The 23,672-nt window shown below is 38.4% G+C and overlaps 1 protein-coding gene across 1 annotated transcript in view; it reads right to left on the bottom strand.

The window, feature by feature from the left end:
* Positions 1 to 23,672, bottom strand: part of slmapa (sarcolemma associated protein a) — a 77,420-nt gene that overhangs the window by 29,627 nt on the left and 24,121 nt on the right. Inside the window, exons 3-4 of the mRNA XM_034209834.1 lie at positions 15,473 to 15,620; positions 12,982 to 13,054 (exon numbers count right to left, since the gene is read on the bottom strand). Coding sequence (XP_034065725.1) covers positions 12,982 to 13,054; positions 15,473 to 15,620 — 221 coding nt within the window. The remainder of the gene's footprint in view (positions 1 to 12,981; positions 13,055 to 15,472; positions 15,621 to 23,672) is intronic.

Raw genomic sequence — 23,672 nt, 5'->3', positions numbered from 1 at the left:
TGACACCTTATTTGCTAATGTGCCGATGGTGGGTTAACATCTGCTGATGCCAATGTCTGACCGATGCATCCCTTCTAAAATAAGAACATTAAAACCATATTACCCACAGAACTTCAGCATGTTAGCATCGTCATGCTGACTTTAACCTTGAGCTTAAAGCCCCGCTGTGCCCACATGCTGCACCACACAGCTTCTAGGGTGACTGTCATCTTGCTTTGTGCTGGTGAATAGATCAGAAAAGTGAACAGTTGTTTCACAGACAACAACAGAAACATGCTGGGGAATCCTAGTGGCCAAAAGGTTTAAGACCCCAACTATTATGCCTAATATCTAGACCTTTGAAGCTGATTGAATTGTCTTCAACACTTTGTTTTTTTTAAAATCATGTTAAATTATGCATTTTAAAAAGACTTCAGCTTCACCCTGGGGCCCTGGAGTTTATTGCTTTGTAATGCCAGGGACCGGAAACCATTATTTAGGTCATGAAAACTGAACTTAAGTTAAAGCTTCCCAGCAGGTGTTTACAGCACACTATCTTCATAAAGTAAATCACTCATCTTCCGTCCTCATCAAACTGCCAAGACCAGACGATCTCTGCTCAGAAATAACACACATTAAAAAGGTGGAAAAAACCCACAGCAAAACATGACCTAAATTCACAGCTTTGATGAAGGCTCACAGGAACATCATGTGCCTACACACACAAGCTAAAACACACAAAGTGCAGGCGGTCCACAGGAGTCACTCATCCACATCAGATCTATCCGATAGGGCTGTGCGATTATGGAAAAAAATAAATAATCACCATTATTTCTGGTCAGTATTGATATCACGATTATTAAATACGATTATTCATTGACTTTGAAAACATCCATTTATTGAACTTTAAAACAAATTAAAATAATAATTTGAACAGTATGTTTTTAACAGTTGAATACCCTGAACTTTAAGTATAATTCAACTGGAAAAACAATACAAAAATAAATTATACATTTATATCTACATTTAAATAAATATCAAAATAATAAATACCAATAAAGAAGATAAACAAATATTTTGGAGCGCACTTCCACAACCTACTAAACATATATAAATATGATAACCAATGTCACTCACAACCTGTAATGTTTAATTATACTGCTACTCTTATTTTGGTAACCCCTTATCCGGAAACCGGAAGTAGCTAAGAGGCTCCGGCTTGACGAGGTTAGTGAAAGTTGACTGAACGCTAGAGACAGGAGAATAAAGACACAGCAACTAAAGCTTCCCTTGTAACGTGTTGATATGGATTTATTAAACAGACCTGCAAGTCACAACCATAGGTCACAACCAGTGGCGAGCCGTGACTTTTATACCTAGGCCCTCTGACCTCCCCCCCTTCCCTCGAGTTATTACGTCACAGCGTATACTTCAGCGGAATATCAAAACAACGGCCCGGGGTGCAAAACGCATCAATGAAACCCTCTACCACACAAAACAACACCTGTAAATAACCCTATTTGTGTTCTTTGAAATTGAAAAGGATATTGCATTGTGTTTGTTACTTTCGTTGCAGTTGTATGTCTTGAGTGTAATTTGGCATGCTTTTATTTTGAAGGCGAGTTAACGCTATTGACAGGAAGTTGTTGTTGCTATGGAAACAAGAAAAGTTTCACAGCGGGCGGAACTTGTCATAAAGTCCGCGATAATAACACCCACCCATTTAGAGGGAAGATATGATTGGTCAATTGTACTGTCATTTGACATTACTCTCTCGTTCAGTTACTATAGCGGGGCCCTCTGTGAATTCATAGCTGGACCGCCTGGACGTCCAACAGCTCCTCTCTTCACACTCGCAGAGACGAGCTTCTTTCATTTAACCCTTCACATTCCAACAGAAACTGAATAGGCAGATTCGAAGGATTTATTTCTTTGGAAATGTTATTTTAAATACAATTAAATCAAGTTATTTTGGTAAAACTAATGAAAAATATAACTAAAAAAAAATATTTAAAAAAATATTTAAAAAAATTAATATTTTTTTAACGTTTTTAAATATGATTTTTGTAGAATATCTTAGGCCCTCACAGAGGGCCTAGAGGGCCCTGACGGCTCGCCACTGGTCACAACACAACCTGGCCGAGAGGGCTTTTATGGAGGGGTGAAAGCGCAAACGCAGGCAGGATGTATATTTTCCGAATACGTTATTTTTATAATCTTTGCTAGCCAAAATCGAGATTAAAATACGATTAATTGCACAGCCCTACTACCCGAGTGCTTTGCATGCCGTCCAGCAGAGACTGATGATGCAAAACACTAGCAGTAGTTTTCTGTGCCCAGCTCAAATATTTCTACGACTCAAACTTGTTGTGGAGAACTTTGTGATGTGAACGCTGCCTTAAAGAACAGTGTGACCTGTCCTGTATATTTGGCATTGGCTGAAATATGTATATACAGTGTCAACAAACTCTACCAAAAGCTGACAAACGTTCTTGCACTTTTCACCCGAACAGCTTCTGAATCAATCATAAACCTTTTGAGTATTAATAACTACTTAAGTGTTTTTTCACAAAAGAAACATGTGAATGCAAGAAAAGGTCCATTTTTTAATATTTACACATTTGTTTTTTCCTCTCTTGGAAGAAGTATAACTAGTGTTGATTTTCATTTAATACCCCTCCTTAAATTGACCTCATGAAATGATAACTTACATTATGAAAAGCAACACATTTGCTTTTGGAAAGGATCCCTTTTTATTGTTTATTAAAATCACATTATAATCCTGGAGGACCTCTGCACTTGTGTGTCACAAGATGTGTACACACTCTGGCCTGTTTTAAAAGCAAGAACTAGTGTATGTAACAAACAAAAGATGCTTCAGGCTCAGTTTCATCTCATGTTTTCCTCTGCAGTCTGCATGATTCGCAAACCCAAAAGTTGTTTGAGAATACCACACAAAACCAACTCTGTGTTGCAAGTTTTCTAACAAATGTCAACCACTGAAGACTTCCAGCTTCATTTTCTCACAGCATGTTGATCTCTCGGTGCCAGAACACATAAGAGTTAAGAGTTCAGGCACCACATATTGTCGTACACAAATCTAAAAGAAGCTTGATGAACAATACAGAGCCTGATACGGACCGTATGAGTCTAAAAGTCCTGGTTCAGATTGTGGACAACAGAAACGTTACCTGTCAGGTCTGCTTCCTGTGCGTCAGGTGATGATTTGTCACAGGACAAAGTTCACTGTTCCTCTATCTCAGCCTGACTCAACTTGTGAGAAAATAGATTCTCCTTTCTTACTTCATGTTCTCTCTTTGTTTTAGACCGAGAATAATCCTCTCTACTTTTCCACGGCGTGATTCAAGTCATCCCATAACAAACTTTGTTTCTTTCTACTCTTTGCTGCTCCTCCTCTTCCTCTGAGCCAAACAGCTGATTTTCCCTCTTTAACTTGTGCAACTTATTATCGCTCCACCCCTCCTGCTACTCACTGTGAGGAAACAAACGCCCCTTTCTGCCATGCGATGGCTTTTTATGGTCTGTGGGAGGGTAAAGGTGCGCTGGATAACTAACCTGGCTCCGCATGAGGTGTCAGGGTTATCATTTGTATCAATTTCCAAAATAGCATTCTAAAGCTCCACAAATGTTGTGATTATGAAACATCCTCTCCAACCACTTGACACACACTCTCACAAAAGGGTGTGACAGTGTGTATGAGTGTGGGTGTTTTAAGGAATTTTGGCAGATGATTACTGATAAGGGAAACAAAAGCAAGCCCAAACACTTTGTATTGATAGTTTTACTTCTATATTTCAGTCATATTTTACCTGGTTGAACTATATTTCACCAGATAAAAGAAGAAATTGTGCGTTTCCTGCACAGAAACTAGAACTGTGAAACATTAAATCCAGCAGAGTTAGAGCTTTGATTTACAACATGCTCTGACTTGTGAATTGGATCTTTGAATATATATATAATGTAACACACGTGACAACCAGTGTTGGGAGTAACGCGTTACAAGTAACGCGTTACAAGAACGCCGTTATTTTTGGCAGTAACTAGTACTCTAACGCATTACTTTTTAAATTCAGTAACTCAGTTACCGTTACTACATGGTGCGTTACTCCGTTAGTTTTATTATATAGTCAACAGCCAGGCGAACAGAGATGAGAACTGTACTTAAGTATAGTACTTGAGTAAATGTACTTAGATACTTCCTGTGTCACATGCGGAGACGCGCTGTGGGCGTGTTTGTGTTGTTTATTACTTGTAGTTAAATGTAAGTTGTGTCTTGGCGGGTCAAAGATCCTATCTACTGCCCAAACCAGTAATTCAAATCTCTTAAAAAATCTGCAAAAACAACATGCTGGGACAAAGCTAGTAGCTAAAACCACAGAGACTCAGCCGACGCCACTCCACCTCCACCTAAGCAACAGCGGCTGGATTTTAACCAAAGGACTGCTAGCCAGGGAAAAGTAGATAAAGCCATTGCACGGTATGTTGTAGAACACATGCAGGCTATTGCTACAGTGGAGTCACCCGCTTTCAGGGAGCTAGTTAGCATGATAGCATGTCCGGGCGGCACACGGCATATGGGACGGAAAACTTTTTCCAACTACCTGGAGAAAGAATATACAAAAATGGAAAGCCAGCTAATATCGATGCAATCCAGATTGCATATAATGCATGTCAAGTTGATCAACAGATTGTATTATTCTCCAATGCAATAACAGTACTGAAATGAAGGCTATAAGGGCATTAATGGGAACCCTTTTTACAAGTAACGAAAACGTTACTTTTCACAGTAACGCATTACTTTTGGGTGTAAGTAACTATTAAAGTAACTGAGTTACTTTTGACATGAAGTAACTAGTAATGGTAACTAGTTACTGGTTTTCAGTAACTAGCACAACACTGGTGACAACACACTGAATCACACAGAGGAGGAAAGCAGATTCTTGTCAAACTTCTCCGGCCACGCCCCCATTCGTGACGTCACAACAGGTGTTTTGCATTAAATGTAACACAGAATAACATGGGTTTGTTGAAAACCTATCATTTTGTTTTACATTTCCATGAGTCACTGTTTTTTCTCTGAAAGATATTATTTGGAGCCTTTAATAGAGATACAGAGGTGAAAGGGGGGAGATCGACGGGAAGACATTTCCTTACATTTTCTGCACGTTCTGGAATCGGCCGCATACTTGGCAGCGAACAGTGCATATAACACGTCAGACACTCTTTAATGAATACAAGTATAACATTCTTATGCTTTTTTATTTTAACGCATGAGATAGCTCAATGGTTAGATCTGCTGGACAGGTATTTTTTACCAAACGTGTCAGAATTTTTGAATAATATTCATAATTATTAAAGACTTTTTTACTTCAAAAGTTAATTGAGTTTTTAGGTTCACACCTACAGTAATCAAAGAAAACAATGAATCAGGTTCTCAAAGGCCACATATTTGGTTTAATGGACAGCCATATGCCATACATTTTTGCACACATTCACAGTAAATATGTATTCAGTATGATAGCTGTCTAACAGAAGTTAAATCCATTTCTCACTTATTCTGACAATGTACTTAACCCCAAATAAAAGAACCCAATAAAAAGAGTTGTTAAATAATAGTGAAGTCACGTCGTAATAACAATAACTCATCTCTCTCTCGTTTTATTTTTGAGCTTTGCTAAAAGCCACTGTGTCAAGTGTCCATCTTGGGTTGCCGTCCGGAGTTGTCCAATATGGCGGACCATCTCGCACATGCGCACTGCAGATCGGGCAGAGCTGCAGATCGGGTAGTGACAACTTTAACCACGCCGCCCAAAAGGCTCGTTCACATTAAGCACGTGAATTTGCGTACACGTAACAGCGCCGCGCGTTCATGACAGCATGGTACTGGATTTATATTAACGAGGCGGCAGTTAGCAGCTAGCGGCTAGCTAGTAAATTATGCTAAGTTACACATCAATCGTTATGTACTTTTATATTACGCTGACATCAGGATCTAGTGATATCCAAGCAACAGAGCTTCATTTAGCATGATACTTGTGTGTGTTGTACATGAAACCACTTGGTAATATATACAAATGTATATGTTGAAGCCTGTTATGATCAATTGTGAGTGAAAACTTTATCTAAAAAATAAAGCTGATGATGGATTACTGTGGTGGAGTTAAAATAACAATAGCCTATTTCTTTTTGAAATGTGATGGAGTAAAAGGATAGTAACTGTGATTATTCATGTTAAGTAGCCCAACAGTAACTAAAACAATTGCAAGTGCAATAAGAAGCTACAGGAACGTTAATCTACGTCGGTAAACAACATTTACGGTACAAGATTTACATCATACAGCCCATGTAGTATAATATTTTACAAATGATGAATTACAGCAAACATGTGCAATATATCCATTAGTACAGCTCCGTGGGCTGGCAGTAAGGCGATATGGGTCCGTTCTTATTGTGCATCCATGGGTAAAGATAAACACATGTAGTAGGCCTACTGAACACGTAACATGAACGTGCCGGGCGGCGCGGTCCCGTGGGTTAGATAACGTTATTAGCACATTTTTACAACTTGAGGAACGAATGTTTTTAATAAGGGCTATACAAACGTTCATACTGGGTAGTTTATTTAGTTTTTAAAAAATTATCCAACGAGTTACAGACCACTCTTTCCCAATGTAAGTCATTGGGAAAAAGTGTTTCCGGGCCCAGCAACCTAAAGGAAGTGTAGTACCGCCGTTTGACCAGCACGAATATTCTCATCAGACTCCGGCGCACTTCCTGGGGGCTTGCTTTTAGACAGTAGTGACGGCCATCTTGGTGACGTGTGTTGTTGTGCGAGACCAGAGATGTAGTTCATTGAGTGTTTCACACACAAAAATGTGTTACTTCACAGTTTTACGACACATCTTTATTTTTTTTACTTGCAAAATTATCTTTTAAATTGACAAACATCATATGTGTAATTCGTGGCACAATTCAAACGGGATCGAAAGATAATCTTTCTCTCTCCATTGACTTCAATACATAATTTTTGCGACATAAGGTCCCATGGAGCTCCCCTGGAAGGGGAGGGACTTCGCCTCTCTATTATTATAATACTACAAGTGAAAATATATGCAAGTATTGATCATTTGTGTTGTTTGTGCTGTACTATACGGTCTGTTTCTTTATTGTGGTAAGTGAGAAGTAAAGCTGTGCTATGAAAGTTAGCTTTTGCTACCTTTAGATCCATAACAATGCAAGCTAAGTAGCCTAACAGTTAGCTACATATCTAGCAGTGAGTGAGCGTTCAGACACCGGCGCACACACTCAAATGGACTCGTGTGCCTGACTCTACCAACAGGCTTTCATGATTCTGTTTAGATATGCAAGTATAAGTCATGATAGCTTATTTTATTAACACGCTAATTTGATATGAAAATCAATGGAGGCTGAGTTAACTTTGTAGGAAAACCTACTGTCCATGAGCTGTGTTTTGTTTGTTAACTTCATATTTTTCATTTCCTAAAACATTATTTTCCTCTCATATTAACAGTGTGGATCATTGAGACAGCGTGGTGTGGTGTTTTTCCACTTCCTCTGAGGGGACAGCACGGAGGGGGGGGGGGGGGGGGGGGGCATGAAGAAAGACCTGCACCAGCTTCATCCACGCGTTGTTGTTATCACTGGCTCAGTGTCATTTCATTTGACCAAATGTCTTTACATTTAATAGATTTTATTATTATCCATTGTTTTGTTTTATGTCCTTTTATTTACTTCATCTTCTGGTTCAAATTTCAATAAATGTAATTTGTATAATCACTCTTTTGTCTTTATTCTACATGAAAATGTTAGAGATTCCATTCAAATCTGTTGATTATTCGTATCTTCCTCAGGCTAGGAATAGTATATTGAATCTTTAATGCTAAATGTATATCGTTTTCTCACAGGATATAGAATGAGACAACACAGTTTGTATCCATTGTGTATGAATGCTTCAGCTCTTCAGACCAACATAGCATGTTCCTAATTGTGTTGGTATGCAACCTAGGTCTGCTCTGTTTAATAAAGCAAATCTGCCACTTTTATATTGTAAAGCAGCCTTTAATTGTTTGTCCTAAACATAGCAATATATGCTTTTGAAATGTAACATGTCTTTGAAAAAATAACTGTAAACAGTTTATATTGTGTATCACCTTTAGCTTGAAAATACATAGATCTGTTTTTTTAATCTATAAAATAAATAAATAGACAGACAGACACTTTATCAATCCCAAATTGGGAAATTATTTCACAGCAGCAGTGTGTTCTGGTATTATAATATTTAAAGTTGGAATAAAGTATAAACTACACAACACAAGTATAATGCACAGCAATCCATAAGATAAGTCCGATATGTTCATGGAAACTCCCCAGGAGACACCAACACTAACGTGGCCGAGTGGACTCCGGAGTTTGCTGCATGAGTTGCACTGTATGATCTGTGGTGTAGTGGGCTGTCACTCAAAAACTGAGAGTCCCGCCCACCTGGGATGTTTGTGTCAAAATCGAAAACAAAAAATGAGGGAGCGCAAACGAGAAGAGCTGCAGCGAGAGCAAAAGTCTGATCATTGAGAAAGAAGAAACAAGAACTGAAAACAAAAACCTATGTTAAAACAAAGAAAAAAGACTTATAGTTTACATGATTACACAAATGATTTGTTTGCAACCTATAGTTTTATTTTTGAAATTTATTTTATTTAGTTTGACTCAGTTTTTTTTTCTTTTAAACTCATAGTTTTGCTTTATTCTGAGAAAGTGTTGCTTTATCTTTATGATACAAAACTAATCCCATATGTGCGGCCTGCCAGTAAACCCAAAGCAGAAGAAGAAGTGACGTCAGCGGCTTCATTTGCCTAATCCTCCCTCAGGGACTTATTCCGGTGTGAACGCAATCTGTACTTAGTTCATGAGAACTAAAGAGTTCTTATGAATTAAGTTCTGATGAACCTTTGTGGGAAAAGTACTGCGGTGTGAATGCGTCTAATATGAAGGGGTTAAATACATCTGGCTTTAAAAGCAGGCTAATGAGTATTGAAACCGTTTCAGTTGGGATCGGTGCTTCATGTGATTGGCTTTTTTGGATGAGGTTCATAGGGAGCTCCGATCAAAGTATTAAGAACAAATGTAAGCCAATAATCTTCAGTGGCTGATCAACCAAACCCTGGCCGATGACCTGATCAAAATGCAGCCAATAAAAAAACTTCAACAAAGCCAGAAATAAAAAGGAAACAAATGTACAACACAAACAGTTTCACCGTCTCTAAATAACTTTAGTGCTCTGAAATGCAGCGCCAAAGTGTATCGAGTCAATGGAGACAAGACTTAAAGGGAAATGCTTCCTGTATTTCATGGGATTTTACATTTTTCCTGAAACCAGGTTTTGTCGTTGGGCTAACTTGGCAATATTAACATTAACTGTGCTAGTGTGAGGCTCGAGTTAATCCATGTTTTCAAGCTTTACATACATTTTTGGGTCATTATTTCTGCTGCCCGCCTCACAAATATGCTTCACTCTCACTGCTGTTGTAGCGCCAATTTCAACAAAAAAAGCTTTAAAGACCCACTGTTTACTCTGCAGTAAACTGACAGTTATAGACCAGCTGGTGAAGCATTTGGCAGATGAAGAGACGGATATATCTCTGTTACTGTTCCTAATACTAGGATGGTTTATTTTTAATTTTGTAGCACTTTGAGTTTTGTTTACGCAAATGAAAAGTGCTCTTATAAATAAAATATATTATTATTATTATTGTTTAAATGCAGACTATAATCCACTGTGTGGTCCATAAGAGACCAAAATCAGAGCTCAAATCAAAGTAGTCATAGATTTTCGGATACCAACTCTAGATTTGCCAAGATTCGTTTTTGTCTGTGTTCACGCAGGTCAGGATGCTCGTCTGTGTTTTCCAGACTGAAAGCCGGAGTGGGGCAGATGGCGCTGCCCACCATGCCCCCGTGTCCCGGCATCTCCACACACAAACACACGGGACTCCCAGTACAGTAGGAAGCTCATGCTGGGTCAGCTGATGGTCTGCTACAGCGCATTTAACACACTATAATTGTGATACTGTTATTTGTAACCACAATATCCTTCATTCCCCAACACTCAGCATGAATATATGTGAACATCAAATGAACACCATTAGAATTAACTGGTTATCGCAAGTTCAACAATGAACACACACACTCCATTTCCCCCACAGCTTGTTGACTAATGTCCTCGTCAACAACTAGACTGAAACTAATCACATCACTATGCAAGCAGAAATTTGGTGTGTGTGTTTGTGAAAGCAGCCAGACAGGCAATAACAGCATAATTTGCAAAAACAGACATATATTACAACTATTAGTAGCTGGTTAATAATTTCCAACAATAATTTTCGATAAATGACCAGAAACTTTAACGTTTTGTTTAGGGCTGTCAAACGATTAACATTTTTAATCAGATTAATCACAGCTTAAAAATGAATTAATCATGATTAATCACCATTCGAACTATGTCCAAAATATGCCATTTCTTTATGTATATTGTTGTGGGAATGGAAAGATAAATGAAAGAAGGCGGATATATCCATTTCACATGTATGTTTATTATAAAAAATGTCTGTGTCAAAATGAAAGACAGCCCACACACCTATCAATCATCAAACCGTGGGGTCTTAATTCATTACGTGTTGATTTCTATCAACGGGGGAGTACTTCAGGAAAGTCGACGTTAACAGCAGCCCTGTCTGTGCACACGGAGACCGACTCTGTCGTCCGGTGATCTAACCGCCTTCTGGAAAAGCTTCACAAGTACGTCGGTACGCAAATGCGCTTTGTGACACAAGTGACGGTACGCATTTCAGATTACGCACATAACCTGCGTACCAGTTATGTGCACCCCTGTACTACAGCAAAAGTATTCTCCGTCGGGACTTCCTGCAACAACACCACGCCGTTATCTTGATTCTGATTGGCCAGAAGACATTATCAAAGATGTTCTATTGAGAAGACGATCACTACGTGACAAAAGTTTTCAAAACCGTTTCTGGTCTTCGGTATTTCCAGACAAGTGGCTACTGAAATCAATCTTACTAACTGCTGTCTGTGCAATTCTCGGCGGGAGTTGGTGGACTTTATTTTGCTTACTTTAACATCATTTTTCATGGTGGGGCTAAGCCATTTCTTGGTATGGGTGTAGCCTACCCCAGCCATACCCTGGCGCTGCCACTGGTGGCATGTATGGGGCGGGCCATTCTGCACATGCGTTAAATGCGTTAAATATTTTAACGCAATTAATTCAAAAAATTAATTACCACCGTTAACGCGATAATTTTGACAGCATTAGTTTTGTTACAATGTATAAGTGATCAATGTGATCGCTTCATGGGTGAGTCTCAGTGTTAATTTCGTCAATGAAAACTATGACGAAAAATGTTCGTCAACGACCTTTTTTTACATGACTAAGACGAGACGATGACGAGCTAAAAATAGATTCTTGATAACGAAAACTTTGACGAAATGTATATTTAGTTTTTGTTGACGAGACGGGACTAAGGTGTTAATGGTGGACTATCGGACATTCAAAATGCAGCATATTTCCCCCCAATTGTCCGTCTTATCTGTCAAAATGCATCTTACGTTTCTAACTTGCAATATCATTATTTCCGCTCTCTTCACTCCAGAAGAGCGATCCCCCTGTGTCTCTCTGTGTGCGGGGGGCGGGGCCTAACAGACACGCTGCAGCGGCACACAGAGATCTGCCGGGGACGGAGTGTTCAGAAGTATAGAGGCACTCTACAAGGCTCGATGTGGACAAAGCTCGTTTGTCATTAGTGATTTCGCGTTAGCACGTTGACACGAGTAGAGTAGTCTGTCCAAACAACCGGCCAAAAGGCGTCATATTCAGTCGGAGAAATGCACAATTTTCGACTTCCTTAAATCGTAGCTCTGTTGCCTCAATTACGAGTCACGTTATCACATCAGGTGTGCAGAGGTGGGAGAAGTACTCAGATCTTGTAGTTAAGTAAAAAAATACCATAGTGTAGGAAGAGTTCCTCAAGTAAAAGTATTCTCATTAAAATATAGTGAAAGTAGCGACAGTAAAAGTAGTCATTATGCAGATTGGTCCATTTCAGAATAATATATATGATATGTTTTATAATGATTGATCATGAAAGTGTTCTCAAAGCTGGTAAAGGTGCAGCTAGTTTGAAGGACTTTGTATACTGCAGGGTAGCTGGTGGATTTACTCCAGGTGGAACTAAAGTCTGATTAAACACTTGATTAGATTTCACATCATTCATCCACATCTGTGAAGTAACTAAATGTATTAAATGCATGTAGTGGAGCAGAAGTACACCATTTACCTATGAACTGTAGTGGAGTAGAAGTACACAGTAGCAAAACATTTAAATACTCCAGTAAAGTACAAGTACCTCAACATTTTACTCAAGTACAGTACAATATTTTAACATAATTATATATATTTCATTTATTTCACATTTAAATAAAGCAATTAATTCGGTTAACAATGTTAGTTTTTCCCTTTAAAAAATAACAAAAAGTAAATACAAGAATACCGTTAAAGTACCGGATTGATAAGCAGTATCGATAAGACTAGTAGTACCGTAGAAAACCTTAACGATAGCCCATCCCTGGATATTACACAAGTAAAGTGTTAAGAGAGTGAAATGTTGCTTTACGAATTTCAACACTTGATGCTGTCACCTTGATTCCAATGTCAGAAACCTGTATTTGCCAAACTGAATTGGTTTAAAGAGAGAAAACATTTTGACTAAAATGTAATTTTTCATCGACTAAAACGTTTTGAGTTTTCGTCGACTAAAACTAGACTAAAACTATGAGGGATAGAAATGACTAAAATGTGACTAAAACTAATAACCATTTTCATCTAAAGACTAAATCAAAAACAGCTGCCAAAATTAACACTGGTGAGTCTAAACCAATAAGAATGCTTACTCGCTTCGTCGCCGTGCCTCCATCCCATCAGGTAGGAAGAGTTTGAGTGTTGACACGATACAGCCATGGGTGACTGGAAACACAAACAGACAACCATCATGTTAACGCCCAACACTTCAGAACTGATTCATTAACATCACATCAGGATACATTGGAAGTGTCCGTCATCACTGAATCAATCTATCAACGCAATTAATTTTTAAAATGTGGAAAAAACAAGTAGAATCCTAAAATAGAATCGAGATATTTGAAATGGGAAAACCTGGTAAGCTATCTGAAGCTTGAGAATATAAAAGTGGCCCAAACAGTAAGCAGATAGTATTACAAATTAGGGCTGTCAGTCGATTCAAATATTTAATCGCGATTAATCGCATGATTGTCCATAGTTAATCGCACATTTTTTATCTGTTCTAAATGTACCTTAGAGGAATATTTTTCAAGTTTTTAATACTCTTATCAACATATGAGTGAACAAATATGCTTTATGCTAATGTTTATTATCATTTGAGCAATGACAAATATTCTCATGAATATTAAACACAACAACCTCTGAACATTACAAATATTCGCCTCAATTCAATCACAATAATACAATACAAAGTGTGTGTGCGTGTGTGTGTGTGTGTGTGTGTGTGTGTGTGTGTGTGTGTGTGTGTGTGTGTGTGTGTGTGTGTGTGTGATGGATCGTTGGAGCTATGTGCAACTCAAGGCATATGCTCGAACGGGAGCTGCCTGGACGCTGCAATCATGTTGCGCACTATCCGTGCTGAGTGTGCTGACTTTTCGTACAATGTCCCACTGTCTGGCTTCCTGCATAAAGTCAAGTGCTCGGCGAAATGTCGCTCCTCTGTTTTCATTGAAACAGCTCCTTATATCCGTTAGCGCAGCTAGCTAGCACCAGATGCTAACAACAACAACAATACACGTAAGGTCTCTCTCTCGCGCCACACACACACCCTCCCGGTCCTCCCGATGGCCAGTCAGGGTTTGCCGGTGAGCGTGGAAGTGTGGTCTGCCGCAAGCGGGCGGCAGGAGCGGGGCTGTCAGCATCAGCTTGTAGATGGTATTTTAAACTCGATGCGCTCTGAAACTACGGGGCGGCCGAGGACAAAAAATACACATGCGTTAATCGCGTTAAAATAATTAGTGGCGTTAATTTTTTTTTGCGTTAACGCATTATTAACACGTTAACTTGACAGCCCTATTACAAATATATGTTTAGTAACACGTCCAGAATCGGAAAGAGTTTATTATATCGTAACATGGAGACTGTGGAGAATACTTCAGCTGCCGTGTATAAGTTTGTTGGCTTCCATTACACCCTTTGTTCGTACTTTTACTACTTTCATAATATCAGGTTTGCTATTATGTTAACGCTATAAGCCATTTTGTGTCATATTGATTTGGGGGTGTATAACCAGTCAGTGTGTGTTTTACTCTCATTTGGAAGATACCTTTGTTCGGAGGGAACGTTTCCCCTGAATATACCCTGGTTCAGAGACTTACCATAACTGCGACCGTCTGCATGATGGGTGTGTGCTTTATGCTGGGTTATGATCGATCAGTCATATACCCCAAATGTGTTTGTAGAGCACAACATTATCTATTCTCTTAATGCTAAAAGTGCACCAGATCGGTTCATTCACCTTAAACATGCAAAATGCATGTATGTTTTTGCAATTATGTCTGTGATTTTTCATATTGCAATACAACAGAAAAAGTACGATTGCAATGTTTTTCTTTAAAATGGTGCAGCCCCCTACTTATGAAAGCAACTGTTTATTTAACTGTGAATGAGCAAGACAAATATTGTGTTACAACAATAAATGATACAAATAAACATTGTACAGGGTAATCGATTAAGAAAGTACACAAGTAGTTGCTCTTCACTTTTCTGTGGCTAGATTGCAAGAAAATGGCAAATTCTTGAAAAATGTGGGATATTTAAAAGCTGTTTATAATTTATTTCCATATAGTTAGAAGGAAATTAATTTCATTTTATTGTAACTATTATTCTAAATACTACATTTCATAAATGTTGATATTCGATACAGATACACAGGGGTGCTGTGAGCATCATGATTAGCCATGCCTTAATATAAAATAAACCTTGTGGTTTTATGAAAGGGGATTTCCTATGAAGGCAGGTTGGATGTGCATTTGGTCTCCAGAATGAAAGAGGTATAAGTGGAGCTGAAAATCTGACCTCAATATCTGCTCTATACTTTGTATGACAACAGTATGGAGTCCATGACCTTTACAAAATGAGCCTTAAGGTACTATTAAGGGGTAGTCAAGTGTAATTATGTCAGGGTTGTATGTGTGCATTTAAAGGTTGGTAGAGTAGGGACAAAAATAGTTCCGTTGTATCTCACTGTAACCAAATTCATTTATTCTTTACAATCCTCATCTCTCTTAGCATGTCTTCATTTTTAAACCCGGGTACTACCTTTACTAGAATTGTATGTTTGTAAATATATTTCATATGTACCTTTTCGTGTGTTCTCAGTGACGTCGACGCCGAACTGGATGATGTCTCCTGAGAGAACCTCGCAGGGCAGACTCTCCTCCGAGCCGCGACTCAACCTCTGGCTGTTGATGAACGTCCCGTTGCTGCTTTTAGTGTCCTGCAGGAAGAACTGACACAAACACAGCAGGTGAGAACCATGGGAAGAAATAATGATGTCACACAATCATCAGACATTGATAGACTGTAATAATCGTTCAAGTGAAGTGTCAAGTGGAAATTAGGGCTCTGCAATATGGAGATATTTCTGATGAATAAATCAATATCGATATTCCGAACATATTGTAGGGTTGTTTGGTGCTTTCACAAAATATTTAAACATTTACATTTTTGATGAATAATTCTTCCAGTGTAGTCCTTATATGGTGTGTGCAGCACAGAAATAGAAATCAGCGGGATTAAAAATAGAATCTATATTATTATTATAGATAATATTGCAAAACTTGTTTTTCTGTCACTAAATTGCAATTTTTTTTGTTACATTTATTAGTACACACTACGCAGTCTAGACCAAAAATGGTGCACAGACCAACATTACTGCCCTGGGAGACACAATACTGACGTAGTTATTAAGCAGATTCACATTTTGACAGTATATTAATGTTCCTGAAGTCTGACCCAAAGTTACTTTTTCACCCATCATGCGAAAATATCTACTTCCTGGTTTGCCATCTTAATGTGACACACAAAACATTATAATCAATGTGTCCATCCCTGAACCCTGTTCCAAAACTTGACTTGCTTTGCTACGCTTTAGATTATTGAAATATGAATTGTTATGTTAATAGGAGGAGTAACAATTGAACCGTGTGTCAAAACACATCTCTTATATTTGCAGTCTAAGGAAATGCTTTCTGGTCTGCATGAGCTCTTTTGTTGCACTCTTGATTCACAGTGAACTTATCAGTACACTTCTCTTGTCAGTAGTGCTGTGTGACTAGCTGATCATGTTCTAATCCTGAGGCTATACTGTAGGTCCACAGCATGGCAAAATATAAATCAAACTGACAACAGTTAATGTACTAAGACTAGGGCTGCATACAATACCAAAAAAGACAACGGTCTGCAAAGGCTAAAATCCCAAAGTTCCCTCATGAGGGAGTTTCTGTCCCCATGGTAACCTGGAGATAGGGAGGGACCTAACTATAGAGCTTTTCGCCCAGCAACAACACACACACACAGTATGCGTCACATACCTCACATCTCTCGCACACTTATATCAAGTATTTCTCACACACACACAGAAAGTATGACGTCATCTACCTGTGTGCTGCAGACTCAGTGAAAGTCTCCTGGTCATTTGCCTTGACACATCTCATTTAATAAAGTGTTTGACATTTACTAATGTCACAGGAATATCAACAACATGTCACTCAAGCAATAAGTAATGATAATAGTGACGACCGCAATGAAATGTCAAGATAAACAACACTAAAGCTTTCTGCAGCCCCTTTAGTCCTTTGGATGGGAACTAGGGCTGCAACAAACGACTCATTTGATAATCGATTAATCTATCGATTAATGAAACGATTAATCGACTATTCGGACTATTACTGTATGCCTTGCACAATTTCTCAAACGCTCTTATTTAGCCATCAACTTTTAGATGTAGCTTGAGGTTGTTTTAGGCATGTGGAAACTAACAATGAAGACAATAAAGATTAATACTTGATTCAAAAATACATATATTATTAAATTAACTAAACAAAAATTAACATTGCTTTTTATTAATTAAATCAATAATATTTCACATCAAAAGAAACAACAGTGTTTTAACAAATCGTATTAAATAATCTGATGACAGAACTGTGAACAGAATAGCTGAAATTTTAACAAACTAAATAACTCAGTTACCTCTAATCATTAACCCATGTTTGTATAATGGAGTTAACTCCGTGTGTTGCTGCTAGCATACATAACACCTGACGTGGAAACGTTACTCGTGGATGGTGCTACAGAGCTGCTAGAAAGACGGTCGAACCCGGTGCATTCCTCCGTCTGAATGTGGAGCACTTTTACTAAATGTTTAGACAAATTGCTCGTGTTACCGCCCTCACATGCTGAACTCTCTTGGCAAGGAGCATTGTCCACCTCAAGACGGGTAACATTTAACCACACTTTGGAGAGCTTCTCTCCGCCATCTCCGCTGTGTGTGCATGTAGCAGCCGTGTGTAAACTGCCCCGCCCCCTCGCACACAGACGGGAGAGAGATCTCGTCTGGATTGGAAAGGTCGAAAATACACCATAGACGATTTTTTTTGTCTTTTTGCATGTTAGAAACGAGTTGGCGACACTAAGACTGCGATATAATGAACTACTCACATCTTAGACTGCACTGTAACTTTTATCCATGTATTTTTTCTTTTAATGTTTATTTTATTAGCTTTTCTTTTTAATGACTGATTTTAAATGCCATTTTCTTAATGTCTTTCATTTTTTGTAAAGCACTTTGAATTGCCTTGTGTTGAAAAGTGCTATATAAATAAACTTGCCTTGCCCGTAAAACACACGTGATGACGTCACCAACGAATCGACGACTGAATTAGTTGGCAACTAATTTGGTCATCGATTTTAATCGATTAGTTGTTGCACCCCTAATGGGAACCACTATATGAGCACAACATGCGTCTTAATGCTGATGAAAAAAAGTGTTGCTGCATTGCAAGGTCATCTAAAAAAAAAAAAATGTACATAGAAAAATGTAGAAACAAAATGAAGCAATAAAAACAACAATTGATAAATAGAAAAAAGCTGGTAAATTCTAGCATGTACTGTGCGATACGACCCGTTGCTAAAAGTTTTCTAATCTTCTTATCAGCGACAACTCACCATTCCCACCCGTTACACCATTGCTCCATTTCACACGGTTAAAAAGCTTAAGGAGCTCCCGATATCTTTCTGTCAGTTCCAGGTTGTTGTCTGAAATCTGCCTGCGTTAGATCTCCTAAAACTCATTTGAAACACCTAAACTTAACCTAATAGTTCATACAGGAAGTCTCTTTCATTTCCCTAAAACAAGATGTGGTGAATGAGGAAATTAAGCAACCGTGACTCAGCATAAACAAAGAGAAAGAGAGCTGGCTAAATGTGAGTTTAGAGATGACATACTCCATCAACAACAACATCAACAAGTCAATGTGTCATTCTGCAGCTGTGGGGCACCAGTCACACCACCAATTCTGTTCTTTTGAACACATAACACTCTCCAAAGTGACTCAATCTAATGTGTGAATGAATTACAGCTTCACTGATTGACAGGTTACCAAGGTGATTTGCTTCTGAGCTTGGATACCAGTTTCTTTAAAGCTGATTGCAGGTGTTTGTCTGCAGTTTATCTGATCTCCCCGTCTGAAATGTAGACACAACAAAGCAGATCACAGACTGCCTCACTGAATGGTCGACTCACACACTAAGCATGGATACTGGCAGAGATTCCTTTTGTGTGTGTGTGTGTGTGTGTGTGTGTGTGTGTGTGTGTGTGTGTGTGTGTGTGTGTGTGTGTGTGTGTGTGTGTGTGTGTGTGTGTGTGTGTGTGTGTGTGTGTGTGTGTGTGTGTGTGTGTGTGTGTGTGTGTGTGTGAAATTCTTTCCCTGTTCAGTCAGCTGGTAAACTTGACTGCTAACATCACAGATCTAGCTACAAGAGAGGATTGTAGAGGAAGAGACAAAGAACAATTCTGGTATATAACAACTCTTCATGACATCTTCATTTTTAGTGCACAAGAACCCTGTGTACACACAACTTCAGTAAGTACAAAGGGTCGAAGTTGAGGCAGGAAATGGTTCTGCAAAACTGTGATGGATGATTACCGACAGTTTTGGGTCATCATTTTTCTCTTATTCTGCATTTTGTTTTTAAATAAATGTTACCTGCAAGTGTCTTGAACAGTCTCACTTTCTGTTTGTAGACTTCAGACATCATATAAGTATAAAAAGGATAATCTATTACAATTATTTCATTTTTAACTTTTGTCGAGGGACATCTTTCGATGCAGCTTGAATAAATACTTCATCACTGCACCACTCTGAAAAATACCTCCAATAATTACATCTATTCTGTACTTTATAATCATGCTGGTTCTGTCAAAGTAGGCCAAATATGACATTAATACATCCACTAAGTGTATTTAACCGATGTTTTTGACCGTGATAGAAGCCAGATTTGGGTTGTTTTTTTCATTAGTTTGTCAACCAGTCTGTATTAAACTGTTTTTTGAGTGTGAAGTTGTTTTTATGAGCGGTTCTCGAGAAAGTCCAAGCAACATAACCACAGCAGGCAGGCATGTTTTAAACAGACACTGCATGCAGTGTGCCTTGATTTCAAGTCTGCTGGGATGATGAGTGGCTCTGACTCAAGTGTTTGCCGTCACTCTCAAGGCCAACTCAAGAAAATTAAGGAAATTCAATTGAGGACCTTTTGAAAGTTTTCTGTATCAAAAAAGCTCTAAAAATCTATATTATTTCCCGATCTATACAGAATCACACAAATGCACCACTCTTCAAACAAACACTTGTGACTGATTACCACTACAACTGACATTCCTGCAGCACTTCCACCCACTAACAGAACATTTCTTTCGGAAACACACTGCATCCCTTTATCATTCTCCGTCCTCCTCCCTTACTCTCTGCATCTCCCCTCCTTCATTTGTGTCAGCTCAACGAATGCCATATAATTGTGTTAGGATTTTAATAAGATTAATAAGCATATAGCAATTGTCTGCTGGCAGATGATGTATTTTGCTCAGACGGATTCATCCTTGTATCCTTTTGAATCTTTGAGAAAGTCTTAGGTTCTACACTATTTTATCGTCTACGAAGGACGTGTGCAGATTTATGCTTATATATAATTATCCACCTGCTGGGATGTCCAAACAGGTTAGAACAGCTCTCAACATGTGGAGATAAAATGACTATGTAAAACACTTAAGTAAAAGTCATACCAAATGTAAGTATGTTTTTCGTATGTCATGTTTTATAACTACATATATTGTGTGCAATTGTTATGTTTTGGGATTTATTGAAAAAAATGCAACAATGTGAAAATGTTTCCCAAAAACCTGCATTTAGGTTTATAAAAGTATGCCTTTACACGCGATGTGTCGCTGTCTTTAATCACAAGAAAGGCATATGATGTAAGGGAAGATCAAAACGGCAACGTGTGTGGATACGAACTGTAGGCCTATATATTTGTTTACATGCTAACATTATAATATAGGAATACTGGAAGAAGTCATGTAGTGTAAATGTCAATATAATTGAACCCTTGACAGATTTAGAAGTCAAAGTAAGTCAAGTGGAAGGTCAAAGGCTAAACAAAGAAGAAGCCATGAAAGTTGCGTTAATAATTACTGACAGTTAAAGTAGGAGAAGGCTGCTTTGTAAAGCCGGATATCAAAAGATTAGTTACACCACAGGACTGGAACTGAGGCGTGAAATGTTCTGCATATTTATTTAATGAATGGATATGTGACACTGAATGAAGCGAGTAATGACTAGTACGATAAACCTGTTTTATTAGAACTGTTGTTGAGCAGAGAAAAGAGAGACTTGTTAGACTGGAGAAATAACTATAAAAACGCCTTTCACACTTGGAACCGGTCAGGCTGCTGGGTTCCTCCATCTGTTTGAACAATGTCTTTTTGGAGTTCACACATAGGCCTCTGTTCAACAGGTCGATGTTGAATTTTCAAACTACATAAGGGCCGATCCACATCCTTTAATATTGGAAAACAGCCGATACAGAGTCCAATGCAGCACTTGTATTTCCCTACATGTATATTTAGACAATACAACTCTGCCAGAAAAGCCTGATTTGGTACATTCAGATGGCTCATGGGATGCCAAATAGCCATTTATATTTCATTTATTTTGGGCCAAAACTATGTTGACTGTCAAAATAACATTTTGCGCAGGTTAATACTGTTGTTTTTTGTTTGTTTGCCTCTTAAACATTGTAATTAAAGTTGTTTTTGATTAAAAAAGGCCAGAAAACATATATTGATATTTATCTACATTGTGATATGAGACCAGGGCTGCGTCTCACTTCGGTTAAATGGATTCCTTGCGTCCCTCACTTGCGTCGTTTCCCTGTGTTTAGTCCCTCCCTCCAGGGAAGCATGGAGAGACGCAAGGAAACCACGAGAAGCAGGGAAATGAGTTTTAAGAGCAATGGGACGTCCTTTCCTCCGGAGCGTCACGTGAAGCTACGTCCGTTTGTGATGACGCTGCACAGCTGATGTCTGACAGCAGCTCTGTCCCCGTTGTTTTCACTGTTAGTACACATTTACTGACACAAACATTTGTATCATCTGTTGTAGACCCAAGTAAATAAAATAAAATAAGAACTCATTCTCAAAAAAGATAAACGCCATTCTTAAAACGTAAAAAGCGATCATGAAAATGTTTCCAATAAATGAATAAAATGATTTTTGACCACTTTGTTGTTCAGATATATCACATATTTGTAACTAAATGATACATGAATTGAAACAAAACACGGTATAAACTGAGGAGTGACTCCCGTGAGGTTCATGTATTTTCTTCACTCCGCTGGGAAACTGCTCTCATGTCAAGAAGCATCAGATCAGTGCATGCGCTGCATCGTCCAATCAGTGAGCGATATACAGTAAGGGGGCGGGGCGAGTGTCTGAGGATTTCATCGGAGGATGGTCTGGTAGTTCCTCCATTATCGCTCCTCCATTATCGCTCCTCGATCCTCCGGCAAAAATAAGGCCACTGGGACGGTATTCAAGATGGCGCAGTCAAATCAACTTCCGGTGAGGCCGAGACCGAGGAGCGAGGAAATGAAAAATAAGAGAAGTGAGACGCAGGCCAGGTATCGTCTGTCATTATGGATATCGTAATATTGTTTCCATCTTTTCCTGATTTCAAAGGTTCCATTACAGTAAGATGATGTCATTTCCTGTTATATGTTCTATTACTTGTCTTTACCCACTCAGCGATTATTCTAAATAACTGATGGCTATTTATCAAAATTCTCATTGTGTAAAAACATATTTAAAGCAATGCTGGTCAACCATACAAAATAGTGCCGATATATTAAAAGGTATTTGTTCTCAAATATTATGAGATCAAATTATTTTCATATCGACCGATCCCTTAAAGTCGCAGTGCTCCCAAGATATTTAAAAACGTCCACATTGGCCAAGCAGGAAGTTATTTTGAATGTACTAGGTTAGCAATTGCTTTGTACAACATGTCGTTAAGCTGGCATGTTATCTTCATCAGCGAAGTAGATGAAGAGTTAGTCAGTCTTTGATTTTTTTTACAACTCTGGTGGCTTTGCATGTAAAACTGGCAGAGTATTTCCTGGTTACAGTGCATGTCTTAAAGAGGCTGCAGATGGAGAGTTTGTTGATTCGGGTGTGTGTCGCAGAGAGCAAGCTGAATGAAGCCTGGAGAGAGAGAACAACTGCTAAAAAGGTTCAATCATCTATTATTTACCTTATTTGAACCAATAGTCTGGGACAAATTGTCCAAACAATATGATTGATTTCACAGTCAATTATGTATTATTTAGAGTTAAAACGATTTGCTGTTGAATCTATTAGTTAACAGACAGAACATAAATAGTAAAACATTTTCTTAATCCATTATTGATTTAAGTGATATTGGAGAAATCTCAATGGCAATACACTGGTGGGAACGCAGACAGAAACTTAAATCCAATCCGGACCCTACACAATGTCCCTGCCGAATTCAACTCTGTTTGCACGTTCACATGGAAGAGTTGCCATATTAAGAACCAAACCAACAAGTTGGGAATGGGAGTTATTAAACCCTCCAGCAGTGAGTTTGCATCGGTCCTGAAGTAACCAGCTGCGATTCCTGACCATGTGCAACACTGTTTGCAGCCGCCATGAAACACGCTGTGTGCAAAGAGTTCGGTGTAAAGTGCACAAAATAGGATAGACTAGGGCTGTGCGATTATGGCAAAAATCATAATCACGATTATTTGGGTCAATAATTGATATCACGATTATTTTGACGATTATTCATTGACCATTTATTGAACTTTAAAACAAATAATATTTGACCAATAAACAAGATCAACAAATATGTTGGAGCGCACTTCCAAAACCATACTAAACATATATTAATATGATAAATAAAAATAAATTAGACCAAAATAAATGAAATCA

This window comes from Gymnodraco acuticeps, unplaced genomic scaffold, assembly GCF_902827175.1.
Source record: "Gymnodraco acuticeps unplaced genomic scaffold, fGymAcu1.1, whole genome shotgun sequence".
NCBI classification, from domain to species: domain Eukaryota; kingdom Metazoa; phylum Chordata; class Actinopteri; order Perciformes; family Bathydraconidae; genus Gymnodraco; species Gymnodraco acuticeps.
This window is presented reverse-complemented; position numbering and strand designations above follow the sequence as displayed.